Here is a 17,913-nt window from a genome sequence, read left to right on the forward strand (position 1 = left end):
GAAAGGCCAGCTTCCAAACACCCAGGTCGTAAAACGAGTTGATTGAAAGTGTTTGTTTCCATGCAATCAGTGCCATGCTCAAGCACACAGCTAAATGATCCACTTTCCCATTCATTCCAGCCTCCATAGTACTGCCTGTGTGTACATACCAGAATGAACAAGGGAAAAATGCGCCGAAGTTTCTTCAGCGCAATCGAGTTTTCTATACAGCGTATAATCAAGGCCACCGAAGATAGATCTGTCTTTCGGTGGTCTCGGTATAATGCTGTATAAGCCGCGGTCCATGAAACTTTAACTACGGCCTGGTGGTGGTCTGTCCTATATCGTTGCCAGATGCATGATTATATGGGTAACTTTAACCTTAAAAAAAATAAAAGCTACTGAGGCTAGAGGGCTGCAATGTGGTATGTTTGATGACTGGAGGGTGGATGATCATCATACCAATTTGTAGCCGTCTAGCCTCAGTTGGTTTTAAGATCTGAGTGCGGACAGAATAAAGTGCGGACGGACAGACAAAGCCGGCACAACAGCTTTCTTTGACATAAAACTGAAAGTAACCATATTCAGAGCTATTGCCTTTTCCCTTAACCAGATTTTGTACACATCGGCCAGCTCTTAGCAGATATCAGCCTTGAAGAAAAGAGAATGGTAAGAAGAATTGAAAAGATTATTATTATTATTATTATTATTATTATTATTATTATTATTATTATTATTATTATTATTATTATTATTATTATTCAGATGATGAACCCCATTCTGTTATATCTACTGGTACGTGTAAGACAGAGGAATACAAAAATCTTCCCTTCATTCCCCAGGGCGTTGCAGATCTAAAGTCAGACCAGTTTTTTTGCTTTTCCCAGCAATTTCTCTCATGAGGCGTGATAGCAAATAGCATAGAACGTCCTATAAAGACCCGGTCTCTATCAAATAATGAGGTATAACTCAGATGACTCAATCTTCCAGAACTAACCTAACGAAGTGTATTCTATCTGAAACGTTGCAAGCGAAAATAAGTTTAATTAGCCCAGCTTAAGTAACTGATGAGTTTCAGGTCAATACTGGAGCAAGTAGAATGCCTTTCCTGATAACATACATAAACAAAAACTTCACGAAGGCGGTTCTGGGACGTTCTTCCCGACAACGTATACCTTCACAAAATTAATTGAAGGCTGAACTCACATATGGTCTACGAGTTTCTGGGAAGTTGGCGAAGCGACATAAATTCATACAAAGGGAGAGAGAGAGATAGAGAGAGAGAGAGAGACTATGTAAAAGATTTAAGGGAGCTAAACTAAGCGATAACTACTAATTAAACAACTTCTGCCTCTACCTGAGAATGCAAATCACCTTGGTTTTAATTGGTTCACCCATCAAGATAGCCAGCGGTTCTTAGCAAATTGTTCAAATGATCTGCCGAGTGAAATTTTGGAAGTAAATGAAAATGTATTGCAGATAACGATTTGTTTATTCATTCTACGGGGGAAAAAAAAACATGCTAATTGTATCCCTTCTAAGAAGAGGTTCCTGCTTATAGAGCAGGTTTTGAACAGTGGGATATAGATTATATATATATATATATATATATATATATATATATATATATATATATATATATATATATATATATATATATGTGTGTGTGTGTGTGTGTGTGTGTGTGTGTGTGTGTATGTGTGTGTGTGTGTATATATATATAGATAGACTCGAAAAAAAAACCATTATGGCTGGTCATCTCGACTGATAGAGGATTTTACAGGCGTCGCAGCGTATGGATATCGGAAATAAAGGCGTCTAGAATGTTATTGACAGTCATTTGGTGATTTGTTATATGATGGCCTTATAGCCCCGTCAGGTTTGAGGGGTAGTGCCGCCAGTGCACCTCATGCGGTGCACTGTGGGCATTACTAAAGGTTCTTTGCAGCGTTCCTTCGGCCCCTAGCTCCGCAACCTCTTTCGTTCCTTTTACTGCACCTCCGTTCATATCTTTCTCGATCTCGCCATCCACCATCTCTTAACAAATATTTCATGGTGCAGCTGCTGTGAGGAAAACCTGTTACGCCTTTCAGACCTACCTACACTCAATTTCCTCTCCAGCTCTGAATGACCTAATAGGTCCCAGTGCTTGGCCTTTGGCCTAAACTCCACTACTTATACGGTGGCCTTATCGTGGTTTGATGACATGCAAAGAAATTCAAACGAAAAACCGGTAGCTTTTAAGAGACGTGAAAATTTTATCAGTGAAAAGGGGCGTGGGGGCGGCGGTTGATGTTGGAATGTGAGATAGTGTAAAGTAATTGCTAAAGTTTTATATCCAGAGGAGCATAGTTCTTTGCTGAGAGAGAGAGAGAGAGAGAGAGAGAGAGAGAGAGAGAGAGAATCACAAAAAATGGCCTGAGATTGGTTATAGATAACGGTGATTATTGAAGTCTCATATCCAGAGGAACAGTGTTCTTTGTCTAGAGAGAGAGAGAGAGAGAGAGAGAGAGAGAGAGAGAGAGAGAGAGAGAGAGAGAGAGAGAGAATCACAAAAAATGACCTGAAATTGGCTATAGGTAACGGTGATTACTGAAGTCTTATATCCAGAAGAACAGTGTTCTTTGTAGAGAGAGAGAGAGAGAGAGAGAGAGAGAGAGAGAGAGAGAGAGAGAGAGACAAAAATGACCTGAGAGAGAGAGAGGCAATCACAAAAATGACCTGAGATTAGAAGGCAGCAGATTTTTGTTGAAACCGTGTATTCAGAAGGAGAGATTTTTGTTGAGAGAGAGAGAGAGAGAGAGAGAGAATCACAAAAAATGACCTAAAATTGGCTATAGGTAGCGGTGATTATTGAAGTCTTATATCCAGAAGAACAGTGTTCTTTGTAGAGAGAGAGAGAAAAGAGAGAGAGAGAGAATCACAAAAAATGACCTAAGATTGGTTATAGGTAACGGTGATTATTGAAACCGTATATTCAGAAGGAGCAGTTTTTTGTTGAGAGAGAGAGAATAAATCACAAAAAATTACCTGAGGTTGGTTATAGGTAACGGTGATTATTGAAGTCTTGTATCCATAAGAACAGTGTTTTCGTAGAGAGAGAGATTACAAATAATTACCCGAGATTGGTTATAGGTAACGATGATTACTGAAGTCTTATTATATCCCAGAACAGGGGCCCTTAATTATTATTATTATTATTATTATTATTATTATTATTATTATTATTATTATTAACACATGAACCCTATTCATGTGAAACAAACCTCAATGGACATTGACGTGAAATTCAAACTTCCAAAGAATGTTCATTGGAAAGAAGTAACAGAAGGTAGTAGGAGAGAAAGAAAGAAATGATCAGTTATTATATAGGAAAATGTGAATCAACAAGTTAATTAATAAACAGATAAAAGTGTAAGTGAATTACCAAGACGCACGCAGAGTTACGGACAAAAAATGATTTGATATAACTCGTAAGCAACGTGTTTAAAGATGGGTTTCAATCTCTTAACAGTAACGTTTCCAAATATTTTTATTTTTTTCCCGTTGCCTTTTTCTGCTTCGTTAACCCCCCAGAAAAACTTTTATTTGACTGTGCATTTATTTTGGTAATTCACTCATATTCTTACCTGTTTATTAATCAATTTATTAATTCATTTTTTTATCATATAATAACTGATCATTTCTTTCTCTATTTCCTATTACCTTCTGGTACTTCTTTCTAATGAACATTCTTCGGAAGTTTGAATTTCACGTCAGTGATACTTTGGGATTTGTTTCATATGAAAAGGATTCATGTGCTTAATAATAATAATAATAATAATAATAATAATAATAATAATAATAATAATTCTTTGGAAGTTTGAATTTCACGTCAATGTCCCTTTGGGATTTGTTTCATAAGAAAAGGGTTCATGTGCTTAATAATAATAATAATAATAATAATAATAATAATAATAATAATAATAATAATAATGGTTTTCGGTGAGGGGAAGACTCATGGACGGCGGCTGGGAGAAGAACGAGATTGATTGACAGTCGATAAACTCATTATCTCGATGTTAATGTCGTGTTTAGCAAACCCGTCTTCTCAGGAGCGTCTGTCTTCATTATCCTCTCTTGTCGTCTGCTGACGTCGTATAATAACAGGACTTAAGAAGAGAATTTCACTCTAGGTTAAATTCCCTTTATAAATAGTCAACATCTTTCCCGCTTGATTTGCTTTGCTTTGTGGTCGTGTAAGCATATTAAAAGGAGGTTCTCTTTTTTATTTATATATATATATTTTTTTTTTTTTTTGCTCGTTCTAGTGTACCCTCCTTTCCTGACTATCTCCGTAAGGGCAGGGGACGGTTAGTGCCGCCAGTGTAACCCACGCGGCTGTAGGCATTACTTTAAAGGTTCTATGCGGCGTCCCTACGGCCCCTAGCTGCAACCCCTCTCATTTTTTTTTTTTTTTTTTTACCATACCTCCATTCATATTCTCTTTCTTCCATCTTGCTTTCCACCCTCTCCTAACAATTGTTTCGTACCGTAATTGCGAGGTTTTCCTCCTCCTGTTACACCTTTAAAGACTTTTTGTTCTCAATTTTCCTTTCAGAGCTGAATGACCTCAACGGTCCCACCGCTTGGCCTTCTTCCTAGATCTTATATTCCCAATTTCCATCCCTTACCTGACGTGGCCTATCGAGAGAAAAACAAAACGGAGAACTGCAAGAAAGAGAGAGAGAGAGAGAGAGAGAGAGAGAGAGAGAGAGAGAGAGAGAGAGAGAGAGAGAATAGATATCATGTAGGCAACTACATTGAATGTCTTTATTCAGATATGGAAACGACTTTAGCTAACTAATTTTTTTTTTTTTTTGCATGATATTAACCGAATGTTTCTTTCTTGTCTCCAATTCATTTATCGATTTTAATTACGGTCCTTGATTTGTCACATATGGACATTCTATTCTACCAATGTTTCCAGTTTGTTCCCAATGGAATGCTTTGCACCTTTTTTTTTCAACAAATGTTCATTGAGATGATCTAGCCAAGACAAAATTTATGACAATCTTGCGGCACCCCTAGGCACTGTCTGTCACGGCACCCAGTTTGAGAGTCAATTCTAGATAGTAAGTGTTAATTTTCTAGCGTGGAGTTCCCTATGTGTCACTTACAAGTTTCTAAATTCTCTTCGTATGAAGTCAGTTCAAATTCATTTTTGATAACTTTGCATTGTTAGTCTTTTTAGTTCTTTTTAAGCCTGACTGTATTGCATTCTATGTCTGTCTGTCCGCTGATGCCCCAATTTCCTTTCCAAACTTGGTCATAACGTTTGAACTAGACGTGACAGATAATGCATATCGGACATACATACTCCACCAGTATGGCCGACGCGAAGAATTATGGACAAGGCTAATGTTCTCACTCTTATAGAAGTCAAAGCTGAATTTCCCACACAGACATCGCGTCGTGGCGTATGTATATACATTTTGAAAACGGATAGCGTGGAGGAACACTTCCTCTTCTTCCCTGCGTAAAAACCCTGACAATGAATGAGCGTCAATAAGCGTGATAAATGAAGCTTTTGCTCTTCCCGCTGGTTCAACACCTTTTGTTGGCCGTGCAATCTTCGTCTTGTTTGCCGTATCAGCGGCAGCCGATTTATCACACCTCAGTCACTGGTGCGTAATCACACACGCGCTGTTTGAGATCCGATTGCACCAAGGATCCTCTTCTCGTTTTCACTGGATGAGAATGATGGGACTCGCAGCCGTATCTTTGGTTTACTCCTCGGTGCCGGACTTGTATTGGACTGGTCCGGAATGTTACGCGGAATTACATTCAGTCTGGACCGAATGTATTTGGAGGTAAGGAAACAAATGCTTGAAAAGAATGGTAATTGGTCTGTACAAGGAGGGTTTGAAGTGGCAGACAGATTGCTAAAGAATGAACAGATTCTCTCTCTCTCTCTCTCTCAAATATAACTTAATACGACTAAGTACGGTGAAAACTTGCGTATCACAGGAAGTATTCTCGCTAACAAACGGATGACACATTGTTCAAGAGAATCTCTCTCTCTCTCTCTCTCTCTCTCTCTCTCTCTCTCTCTCCGGATATGCTGAACAGCAGCACCAATATGCAATAAATGTGCCTCGCTGTCGAACTTCTCAGTTCCAGAGGTCCTTTATTTCTCGCACCGTTGGACTGTGGGGGAGTCTCCCGGAGGATGACATGCAGTGCAATACTACCCCAATACAACTCTCCTTGTATTTTAATATTTCACTGAAATTTTTATTTTTGTTTTTCTTTTTTCTGTATTTCCCTCTACCTCCTCTTACTTCCTTCCCATGAACACAATATTCTTTGGAAGCTTGAATTTCAAGTCAGTGACCCCTTTGGTGGGCTTCTTCCATATGAATAGGGTTCATCTTCTGAATAATAATAATAATAATAATAATAATAATGTCTCTCTCTGTCTCTCTCTCTCTCTCTCTCTCTCTCTCTCTCTCTGAAAGTAATTATATACTGATACCGATTATCCTTTCACCTCTAACCTAATAAATCCAGATAATGTCATACCCGTGCATTTATCTTCATTATGCTGGAAGTACAATGGTGCAACTAAGACCAAGAAATCCCCATGAGTTTTAACCCGCAACAAATCCCCACCAGTAGGTTAAGGGATGTAACATGCAAAGGAGAACAAACTCAGAATAATGAATCCCTTGTTGCAAAGTTCTAATTAAGGGGCGTCTGTTGCCTTTGCAGTCAAGGGATGCGATAGAGCATTGTTGTCAGCCTGTCTTATGATTTATCACATGGCGTGTGTTTGCTGTTCACCGTGATTTATTGCAAAGAATAGTCATTATGCATCTACTCCTCCTCCTCCTCCTCCTCCTCCTCCTCCTCCTCCTCCTCCTCCTCCTCCTCCACTGGTCTATTGGCCTTTAAGGTATGACGTTGCTGAAGGCCTTTTGTTATGCGACGCCAGCGTAGTCTCTTGATCAGTGGCATTAAGTCAGTTTTGCGGAACGTGCCCGTTGAAGATAACATTTCAGATCTTCAGAGTAGATCTGACATCTATCCTTTTGTAAGCTGAAGATCAGAGTCTCCTTCTCTATTCTGGGCTCTGTAACGATAACAAAAGCAAAGGCCTAAAAGAAAACCTTTGCAAATTTATTCATGATAAGCTTTTCCCGGGCTTTCTCTCTATTTATTCGGCTCTGGGACAGTCCAAGTCACTGGGCTGAGTTCTGGTAGACAGAACGATCTCGTTTGGTCGAAGATGCTAACAAAAGTTCAACAAAGAAAGGAACAGACGGCAAAAGAGAATATGATCACAAGTTCGACAAAGAAACAGATAAACAGCAAAAGAGAATACGATATGCTGACAAAAAAAAAAAAAAAGATTGCGTATCTTTTGCAGCCCAACAGCACGAGATGAATAATGAGCCTTCCGAAGTGACACTCTAACAGTGTATTTCGACAACCTATCTCGGCGATAACGATTAATTGCTTCCTCCCGGAGAGGTTATATTTTTCGTTCGGTTTATTTGCTCACTTGTTTGTCTGTTTGCCAGAACGTTCATTAGTAGGATTACGCAAAAAATGAACGTGCGGATTTTTGCGAAAATTTGACGAGAAATGGCCCCTATGACTGGTGGCGAGTCGTTTGATTATTGGTGAAATTTTAGCTAAAATTTGATCATAGGTGGGTCTATTACTGGAAGTCTTTGGATTTTTCGTGATATTTTTACCAGAATTTGACCAAAGTTGGGTCTTATGACTGGGAGCAAGTCTTTGGATTTTTGTGAAATTTTTACCAGAATTCGATCAAAGTTGGGTGTTATGACTGGCAGCAAGTCACTGGATTTTTCGTGATATTTTTACCAGAATTTAACCAAAGGTGGGCGTTGTGACTGGCAACAGTCACTAGAATTTTGGTGAAATATTTATCAGAATTCGACAAAAGGCGAGTCTTAAGACTGGCAGCAAGTCATTGTATTTTTGGTGAATTTTTTACTAGAATTTGACAAATGGCAGTCGTATGACTGGCAGCAAGTCATTAGAGTAACTTTTGGAGAGAAGGGAGATATTAGCAGTGGACTTCCCAGCTTTGTCGGAGGTTGGCGGGCCTAAACGCTCTTTTGCTATGAAGCAATTGACTTCAGTGTAGGAGAATATAGTGATATGGTGACATATCAGAGATGACTGTCATCATCATCGTGCCTAAGGGATATAAAGTGACAGAGAAAGAATTTAAAATGGATTAACAGTAAAGTGAAGTTCGATTTTGAATAAAGCAGTGTTTAAATACGACTTTATTAAACGCTAAAGCCTGATAACTGATCAGGAAGTGTATCACAAAACAAAGCCTTGGTTTGATTTTGTATGTAATAATAATAAGTGCAATTCGTTCAAGCTTGAGTGAACAATAAATAATTGTGCACTGCTGTTCTCGGCTAGAGCACAATTATGCTACCATTTGACATGGCTTCTTTATAGCAACAATTGTATAAAGGGAGAGAGAGAGAGAGAGAAAGTAACAATGAACAGTGAAAAATATTGTTTTACTTCCGAAAATTGATTAGAATCGTTGTTAAAGAAGGGAAGATTCGCCATCCAGTGTTATGTATTCTCTGCTTATCTTAAACAATTCTCCTTTATTTTAATGATTTACTTACATTATTATCTATTTGTTTATAAATTTACTATTTTATTTTTCTTATCTAATTATTGATCTCCACTTTCTGTATTTCCTGATACCTTTTGTCACTCCGTATTCTGTGGGAACTTGAATTTCCTGTCAGTGGCCCCTGTGGTGGGCTTGTTCCATATGAAGAGGGTTGATCTTCTGAATAATAATAATAATAATAATAATAATAATAATAATAATAATAATAATAATAATAATAGCCTGATTCATGTCAATCAGTTTGATTTTAGAAACAATGAAATGGCTTATATGTCATTTTATAGACACGTTTTACTGGGATTTTTACCACGACAAACGCTAATTTATCAAACCAAATGAACTGCTTAATGGCCTTGTGGTACACCGAGAGGTATGAAATTGGATTAAAAAAGTATATATTTTATGTGTGGTTTGAAAACATTCAATAAGGTCCTTATGATATGCAAATGCATCGGTGTTACTCAAGGAGGCTTTAATCATAGTTACAAGGTTGAAAACATTCCATCTCAGAGGGGTAAGACTTAGTGTTGCTGTCGAATCCATAAAATCAGGGTTTTTGCAGAGTCCCTTTGGCCCCCAACTGCACCGACTTTACTTGACCTCCATTCCCGCTTCCTTTCTTCAGTCAAGCTGCCCAACCTCTCTGTTATTCTTAATGCAAGTGTTAGGTTTTGTCTCATTTCCATTTCTAGATCCTTGCACTTCATCAGCTGTATTGTCTGGATCCATTTACCTTGCTTTCCAGGTTACTCCAGCTCCCTCTCTTCACTGTCGTAAGCGTTGAATGGCCTAAAGCGTCCCAGTTCTGGGCTTCACAGCCTCAATTTCAAGGAACATCTTTATCTGAGGAGAATTCGCAATTGAATATCCTTTTAATTCTTATAAATCTTTTGGATGGACTGATTTTCGTGGTTCCTGTCTGTCGCTTTTGGTCGTTAAACATCCGTCATCCTCGTTTAATGGACTACCTAATTTCTGCTTTAGTTCTGAGCTGGTTGTTGCAACGCGTAGCCTTTAGAATTGTCCGTGCTTGAACGCGAGATTGCTATAATGAGACTTCTAAAGAGTTTAGAGTCTGGTATTATGACTTTAAATCTCGACTCAATTGTATTTCTGATGAGATAACTTGGGAGAAACTACGGAGTCAATTAGCTGCTGCCCATCAATTAAGAGGCGCATTCTTATGTGTCAAATTGCTCAATCAGTGACTTGCCAGAAAGCTGAAACATCTTTTTTATGGACATACCAAGCTAACACCCATCTTTGTAGTATTTTCGTTACTGAATTCGGGACCCCGTAGCTGGGTGGTGCCGGCAGTGCACCTCACGCTGTGCACTTAGACATTATTTAAGGTTTTTTGCAGCGTCTCTTCGGCCCTTAGCTCCGTTTATATTCCCTCTTTTCCATCTTGCTTTCCAGCCTCTGCTAACGATTGTTTCAACATTATTTTCAAAGCCGAATGACCTGATAGGTCCCAGCGCTTGGCCTTGCCTTTGGCCTAAATTTTATATTAGAATTCCAGCTGAATTCAGGCTAAAATCAAGCAAAGCAAATTCACTTTAGGTTAGTCATGACATTCAGGAGATTTGCTTCTGCTCTGCAGGAATACTTTCTCTGCACAGACAACCTTGCTGTGTCATCTTCTGAAAGGTCTGGTAATCACAGCATAGCAGAATGAAATTTATGTAAATTTCGGCTGTCAGGCCAAGCACTGGGGCACTTTTGTCCTTTCAGGGCTAGGCAGTGAAAAAATGAATTGGAGTGGTTAGACAGCACGATAAACAGATCCGGATAATAAGTTGAGTTCCAGTGCAAGGATCTAAAGGTGGATATGGGAGAAAACCCCAAAGTTGCACTGAGAAGTACTACAGTAGTTAAAGAGGTTGGACAACAAGTCTGAAGGAAGAATTATTTAAAAAAAGAGGTAAAGAAAAAAAGTGTTCTAATGAGAATAATTGCCAATAATCTACAGTTCCGTCAACGTCACCCACGCCATGACAATTCTCTTCTGATAATCTCGAAACTGACGAATCCATTTTGGTTCCTGTGATCCCGCTGAGAAGATTGAATAAGTCTAATGTAAGCAATATTATTATAATGGTAAAGTAGAACAATATACCTTTGTGGTTGCTGTTATAGGAGCTGAATAGAAGAAGAAGAAGAAGAAGAAGAAGAAGAAGAAGAAGAAGAAGAAGAAGAAGAAGAAGAAGAAGAAGGAGGAGTTTGCTGATAGCAAATTACTGACGCTTGCTCCCACTGATGAGACGGGCGAATGGAGTCATCCATCACTGGCCGCAGAGACTGATGATGTTCATTCTTTCTTAATGTCTGAATTAGTCCGCTGATATACCGCTAATCCTTCAAGTGAAGCATCCGGAGAGAGAGAGAGAGAGAGAGATATTATAGCTCAGCTGTCTACATTTATGGCTTTATTTACTCTAGTGAGCGCGCGGTATTCTTAGCATCTTATCTATATTGCTCTTGTAATCCTTCAAAATGCAGCATCCTGAGAGAGAGAGAGAGAGAGAGATTATAGCTCACTGTCTACATTTATGGCTTTATTTATTATATAGAGCACACGGTATTCTTAGCATCTTATCTATATTGCTCTTTTAATCCTTCAAAATGCAGCATCCTGAGAGAGAGAGAGAGAGAGAGAGAGAGAGAGAGAGAGAGAGAGAGAGAGAGAGAGAGAGAATATAGCTTTAATGTTTACAAATCTGATTTATTTTCCGTACTGAGTACACTTTTAATATGACAGGACATCCATATCGTTTTCATAAGTCTCGTCAAAGGTCTGAAACTCAGTCAGAAATGTTACTGCGTCCTAAACGTAAATTTGATTTCCGCGTTGATTTGGCACCCGGCTAAGGCATTTTTTTCGAGGCTAATTACTATTATGGCTATTAATTTCTGTCCATAGTGCCCAAAGCTGCTTGTGGAACCAGCAAATAAGCTTTCAAGACTTTCGTGATGTGAGCTCGAAGAAGACGCTTATCGTCATTCACCCTCAAGGAATTAATTTGAATCGGAACATAAAATTTAGGCCAAAGGTCAAGCGGTGGGACGTATGAGGTCATTCAGCGCTGGAAGGGAGATTGAGAGCAAAGAAGGTCTGGAAGGTGTAGCAGGAGGAAAACCTCGCATTGCACTAAGAAACAATTGTTAGGAGAGGGTGGAAAGTAAGATGGGAAGAAAGAGAATATGAACAGAGGTACAGTAAAAGGAATGAAAAGGGTTGCAGCCAGGGGCCGCAGGCACGCTACAGAGAAGCTTAGATAAAACCTACAGCGTATCGTGTCAGGGGCACTGACGGCAATAACACCCTCACCCTCCTAGGCAATTTGTACATGGCTTAAACATGACAAGAAATAAAACTAGTGGAAGTATGCGTTTTGAGGACATTATTGTCTTTCAACTTTATGTATACTGACCTCACAAAGCCCCGAATGGGCTGTTTCGTAGGTAAAAAAAAAAGTGTATATATATGTATATTTTACAACCAACATTAGAATTCCATTTTCATGAGCCTGCTCGATCGTTTCGTTTCGTAAGGTGTATAGAATAAAGAAAGTAAGAAAAGATACACTTAAATAATTCGGGCAATTGTAAACACTTTAAGGGTTACTGACCCCAAACGCAAATTCTGTATGCTAGTATTGCACCAGCCTCGGTTTTTTTTTTCTTTTTTTTTTGGCCATGTCCCTGGCTTAGGTAAGGTTGGGTTGGGTTGAGTTAGGTTAGATTAGCTGAATTTTGCATCTACGCAGTAATTTGGGCGTGGGAAACATAATGAAATTATTTTCAAGAAAATTCTGTGGTTATTTTTTAAGATGTGGAATCCCGCTTTTTCTGGGAAATGTCCCGGTACTCGGTTACATCTCGGGAAAATGCGCCCCAAATATCACTGCCCAAAAAATTCCTCTCTCTCTCTCTCTCTCTCCTCAGCTCGAAAATTCTGACGATTTCGGGAACATTCTACTTTTTTTTCCCATCATGAAAGTTGTAGTTCCCTGACAGTACCACAAATATTGTTTAGATTTTATTCATAATTTTCATACTTATTCATAATTTTACTTTCAACTATAGTATGACTTCTCACTGTACCTTATCTCTTTGCAGTACTCTGAATATTTTGGTTATCTTAGATACCATTTGACTGATTATTTGTTGATCTTAATGCTTAAATAGTTTTCATAGTTTCTTTATTTTACTGCAATGTCTCTGAAATTCTGCACTTTAGTAACTTTTCGGTTTAGGAAAATAAAAACTTAAATTTTCAGTGCCACTTAAATTTTCAATGCCTTCCAGAGTAAAATTTTTTATCCCTGTAAAATATGAGTTCTCATTCACATTTAATATAATTCAAAATTTAATATCTGAACACAATAATACAACTGAATTAAACCAACAAACCAAGGGCGCAGTTCAGCAATTTTCAGTATAAGAAAATGAAAACTTGGAATTTTCATTCATCTCATTACTTTGCACCCTTGAACAATACGAGCTCAGTCAACCATAGGCCTAGAACGCCCTTCGTTAAATCCTTTGTTAATACCAAAGGTTTTCTTTTCCTTTTTGATTAATTAGTTTTAGAATCTTCAAAAAAAAAAACTCTGTAGCTGGAAACTGCTATGGTATATCTGGGGCTATACATTAACCTCTACAGAAGAGCAGCAACATGCTTCTAAAACCTAATGAATATCTGACGCCATACATCAAAAACTAACGAAGCTGAATTTATGAACCTACGAGAATGGGAAAAACCTTGTAGGCTTAGGTACTGACAGATTTATAAAACCATCTTCTCTCCTAACCTGACGCGTGGTTCTCTATTCGTTTCTTTTATTTATTTTTCAGTATAGTAACATTAACTGATTTACCTTCCTATTCTCATCATTATCATCCCTGGTTCTCCCCCTCCTTTCCTTCCTCTTAATTTTGATTGTTATTCATCACGCTGCTTAATTTCTCGCCCCCTCTCAAGGGCCGCAGTCGGCAGCGCCGCTGGGTGGACGGAGAAGGAACCACAACCATCTTTTGGCGGAACGGCGCGCGGTACAACCGCGAAGTCCAACCCTACTCGCCCGCCACCCACGAGGAGGAGGCGGGAGGCACCGTCCAGACGAACACTCGAAGGTCCCGAACCAAAAGGAGGAGGAAGAAGAAGCAGAAGAAGAAGCAGAGGTTGCGGAAGAGCAGCAAAGTGTCGAAGCAGAACCCGGTGATCGCCATGATGAATCACCATAACAACAGAGTTGGGAGGAGGGTGAGTACGCTTCGAAAACCCATTTCTTTTTTGTTCTTTGTCAAAGAAAACTATTGTGCCGGTTCTGTCTGTCCGTCCGCACTTCATTCTGTCCGCACTTTTTTCTGTTCGACCTCAGATCTTATAAACTACTGAGGCTAGAGGGCTGCAAATTGGCATGTTGATTATCCACCCCCCAATCATCAAACAAACCAAATTGCAGCCCTCTAGTCTCAATAGTTTTGATTTTACTTAAGGTTAAAGTTAGCCATAATCGTTCTTCTGGCAACTTACAGGATAGGCCACCATCGAGCCGTGGTTAAAGTTTCATGGGCCGCGGCTCATACAGCATTATACCGAGACCACCGAGAGATAGATCTATTTTCGGTGGCCTTGATTATACGCCGTAGCTGCTGCACAGAAACCTCGATTGCGCCGAAGAAACTTCGGCGCATTTTTTACTTGTTTTGTTTTATTTTCGAAAAAGCCTTATGTTGCCTTGTACTTTTGCAGCTCCGGTTGTTTATTTATTCGTTCGTATGTTTTGTAGGGAATGACACCAGCGTTGGCGAGAATGATTAGATTGTGGGAGGAATGGGAATAGGACTTTTGGGGGAGGGACGGGAATCGAACGTTTAAGGAGACGTTATCCCCTGGATTTTGGAGGTTGTTTCTCCGACTACAGATAAACGTTCAAATAAAAGTTTACATAACAGTTCTTGAATGTGTCCTCTCGTATAGCGTGATGGGGAAGAGCTGAATAGCGAACTTTCTAAAACAAAGAGTAAGAGAGAGAGAGTGATGGACCAATCTCTTTTTAGGTGTTCCAGATCTGATGGTCTTTTGACAACAGTCGTGCTTTGGTTTGCTTTTTTTTTTCTAATCTTTTTCGACTCTATCGTCAGTGGCAACTGACGCCATTTCAGAATAAGCAATTTATACCCCAACCATTCTTGTTCCTTACGGAGGAATATATATATATATATATATATATATATATATATATATATATATATATATATATATATATATATATATATATATATATATATATATATATATTTATATATATATATATATATATATATATATATATATATATATATATATATATATATATATATATTATATATATATTTTGTGGTATAAAAATAGAGACTGACTGTGTTGTCCAAAACGAGTCCGACCCAACCAAGAATCCCGTCTCGTCTGGGTTAGCAACCATCACTCATCAGTTCTTGAATTTCTGCAAAACTGTAGTATCTTGAATGTATGATATATACAAAAGGTCAGAGTGGTAGAGAAAAAAAAATCCCCGTGGGTGGGTAGTTAGCGCTGTCAGAGCACCACGCATGGTGCACTGTGGGCATTACCAAAGGGTGTTTGCACCGTCCCTGCGGCCCCTAACTGCATCCACCTCTTAGCCTTTTACTGTACCTCCGTTCCCGCTTCCTTTCTTCAGTCTTCATGCCCACCCTTGACAATCGCTGTATGGGTTTTCTCCTAATACCACCTTTTCATCATTGTATTTCATTCCATTCATTCCCTGTATCTCTTCCTTCTGGCTGTCCAACCACTCCAACTCCCTCTTTTCACTGTCTAAAGTACACTTTCCCTCAAAGGTTAATACATCACCTAATGAACGCTAACTAAAAAAAAAAAAAAAAAAACACTAATTGCTCCACAGCAAGAAAAAAGTAGCAATGCAGCAATTAATTCAAGTATCTGCTTCTTGAGTTCACTTCGGAATGCGACGATCGTCACGAACCTGCGGCCGTCAAGACGAAATTAGGCTCGGGAACAAAAAGCGACTGTTGCGAAATTCTGCACATTAGACGATTTCACCTTTCTGTTCACATGAAGGTGAAAACAGCTGACGCTTGTACATTATGTACACTTAAAGACGTTCGTACATGGACTGTATTCATTGTATATATATATACACGAAAATACGGAATATGTTCATTGTACATATATACACGAAGAGACGGAATATATTCATTGTACATATATACACGAAGAGACGGAATATATTCATTGTACATATATACACGAAGAGACGGAATATATTCATTGTACATATATACACGAAGAGACGGAATATATTCATTGTACATATATACACGAAGAGACGGAATATATTCATTGTACATATATACACGAAGAGACGGAATATATTCATTGTACATATATACACGAAGAGACGGAATATGTTCATTGTACATATATGCACGAAAAGACGGAATATGTTCATTGTACATATATACACGAAGAGACGGACTATATTCATTGTATATATATACACGGAAAGACGGAATATATTCATTGTACATATATGCACGAAAATACGGAATATATTCATTGTACATATATACACGCAAAGACGGAATATATACATTGTACATATATGCACGAAAAGACGGAATATATTCATTGTACATATATACACGAAAAGACGGAATATATTCATTGTACATATATACACGAAAAGACGGAATATATTCATTGTACATATATACACGCAAAGACGGAATATATACATTGTACATATATACACGAAAAGACGGAATATATTCATTGTACATATATACACGAAAAGACGGAATATATTCATTGTACAAATATGCACGAAAAGACATTCATACATGGAATATATCCAATACGTGGAGTACATTTAAGTCTGCCGCTGAAACCCCTTTTGGAAAAAGCGAACAGGCTACAAACCCATGAAGGCTCCATGGGGAAATCAGCCATGCAGAGAGAGAGAGAGAGAGAGAGAGAGAGAGAGAGAGAGAGAGAGAGAGAGAGAGAGAGAGACAAGTTATAGGAAAAAGTGATAAATAACATGAGGGGTATAAAAAAAAAATCGATAAACCTGATATTCAAGAAACGGATGTTCGTCTGCCACAGAAGATTTTAAAATAGATGAATCAGTGACAAACAAACAGATACGCCTAAATATTTGCTGATCAGAAGATTCCTCAACGGCGCTGGGCAAACTGTGTCTGTAGGAGAGAAAATATTCGTTAATCTGAACACTGACTGGTCATGTTTCGCAACCCATCAAAATGACTAACGACGAAAATATCAGTGATTTTGATATGCGCATTTTGTCTCGTGTAACATTCATACGAACGGGATTGACTGCGCAGTATTAATATTACTGAGTAAAAAAAGCCAGAATAATGTAACTGGTAAACTGTATTTTTCAAGATACAAAAAAATACAAAAAGAAAAATTTTTTGTATCTTGAAAAATAAAGTTTATCAGTTACATTATTGTGGCTTTTTTACTCATTATTTTCGATCACAATATAGTGATGCACCACAACTAATATTATTATTTATTATTATTTATCATTATTTCAGTAGATGAAACCTATTCACACGGAACAAGCACAAGCTTCCAAATAATGTTGGTTTCAACCTCCCACCGCAGCAGACTCCCCCTAACACTGCAGCAGTAACTGATCATGATACAGAGCCAGTGATTTTTCATCGCCCGGGAGGAGACGCGAACCCGCCACATCTGAGTGGCAAGTCGCGACACTAACCACTATATACCAGCGGATCAGCTAGATAAATTGTTATTTAGAAAATGCCTCCTTTAGCACAAAATAATTTTTATCAGGAATTTTCAAAAGCAATTTTCAAAGCATTCATTCTCGTTTTGCTTCTTGATACCTGAAGCGAGTTTCAAGCAGATTCTGTAAGCTTCGTTGTCTCTGAAACTCATCCATATTGTTTTCTAGATTACTTTAATATCTAGCAAAAATAGACAACTATAAATATATATATATATATATATATATATATATATATATATATATATATATATATATATATGTATATATATATATATATATATATATATGTGTATGTTTATATATATATATATATATATATATATGTATATATTTATATATATATATATATATATATATATATATATATATATATATATATATATATATATATATATATATATGTATGTGTATGTTTATATA

The 17,913-nt window shown here is 38.0% G+C and overlaps 1 protein-coding gene across 1 annotated transcript in view; it reads left to right on the forward strand.

The window, feature by feature from the left end:
• The window catches only part of LOC136843453 (protein Wnt-11b-2-like), a 276,010-nt gene that overhangs the window by 232,928 nt on the left and 25,169 nt on the right, over positions 1–17,913 (forward strand). Inside the window, exon 4 of the mRNA XM_067111989.1 lies at positions 13,647–13,928. Within this exon, the coding sequence (XP_066968090.1) occupies positions 13,647–13,928 (282 nt within the window). The remainder of the gene's footprint in view (positions 1–13,646; positions 13,929–17,913) is intronic.

The sequence above is a fragment of the Macrobrachium rosenbergii genome, chromosome 11 (assembly GCF_040412425.1).
Source record: "Macrobrachium rosenbergii isolate ZJJX-2024 chromosome 11, ASM4041242v1, whole genome shotgun sequence".
Taxonomy (NCBI): Eukaryota; Metazoa; Arthropoda; class Malacostraca; order Decapoda; family Palaemonidae; genus Macrobrachium; species Macrobrachium rosenbergii.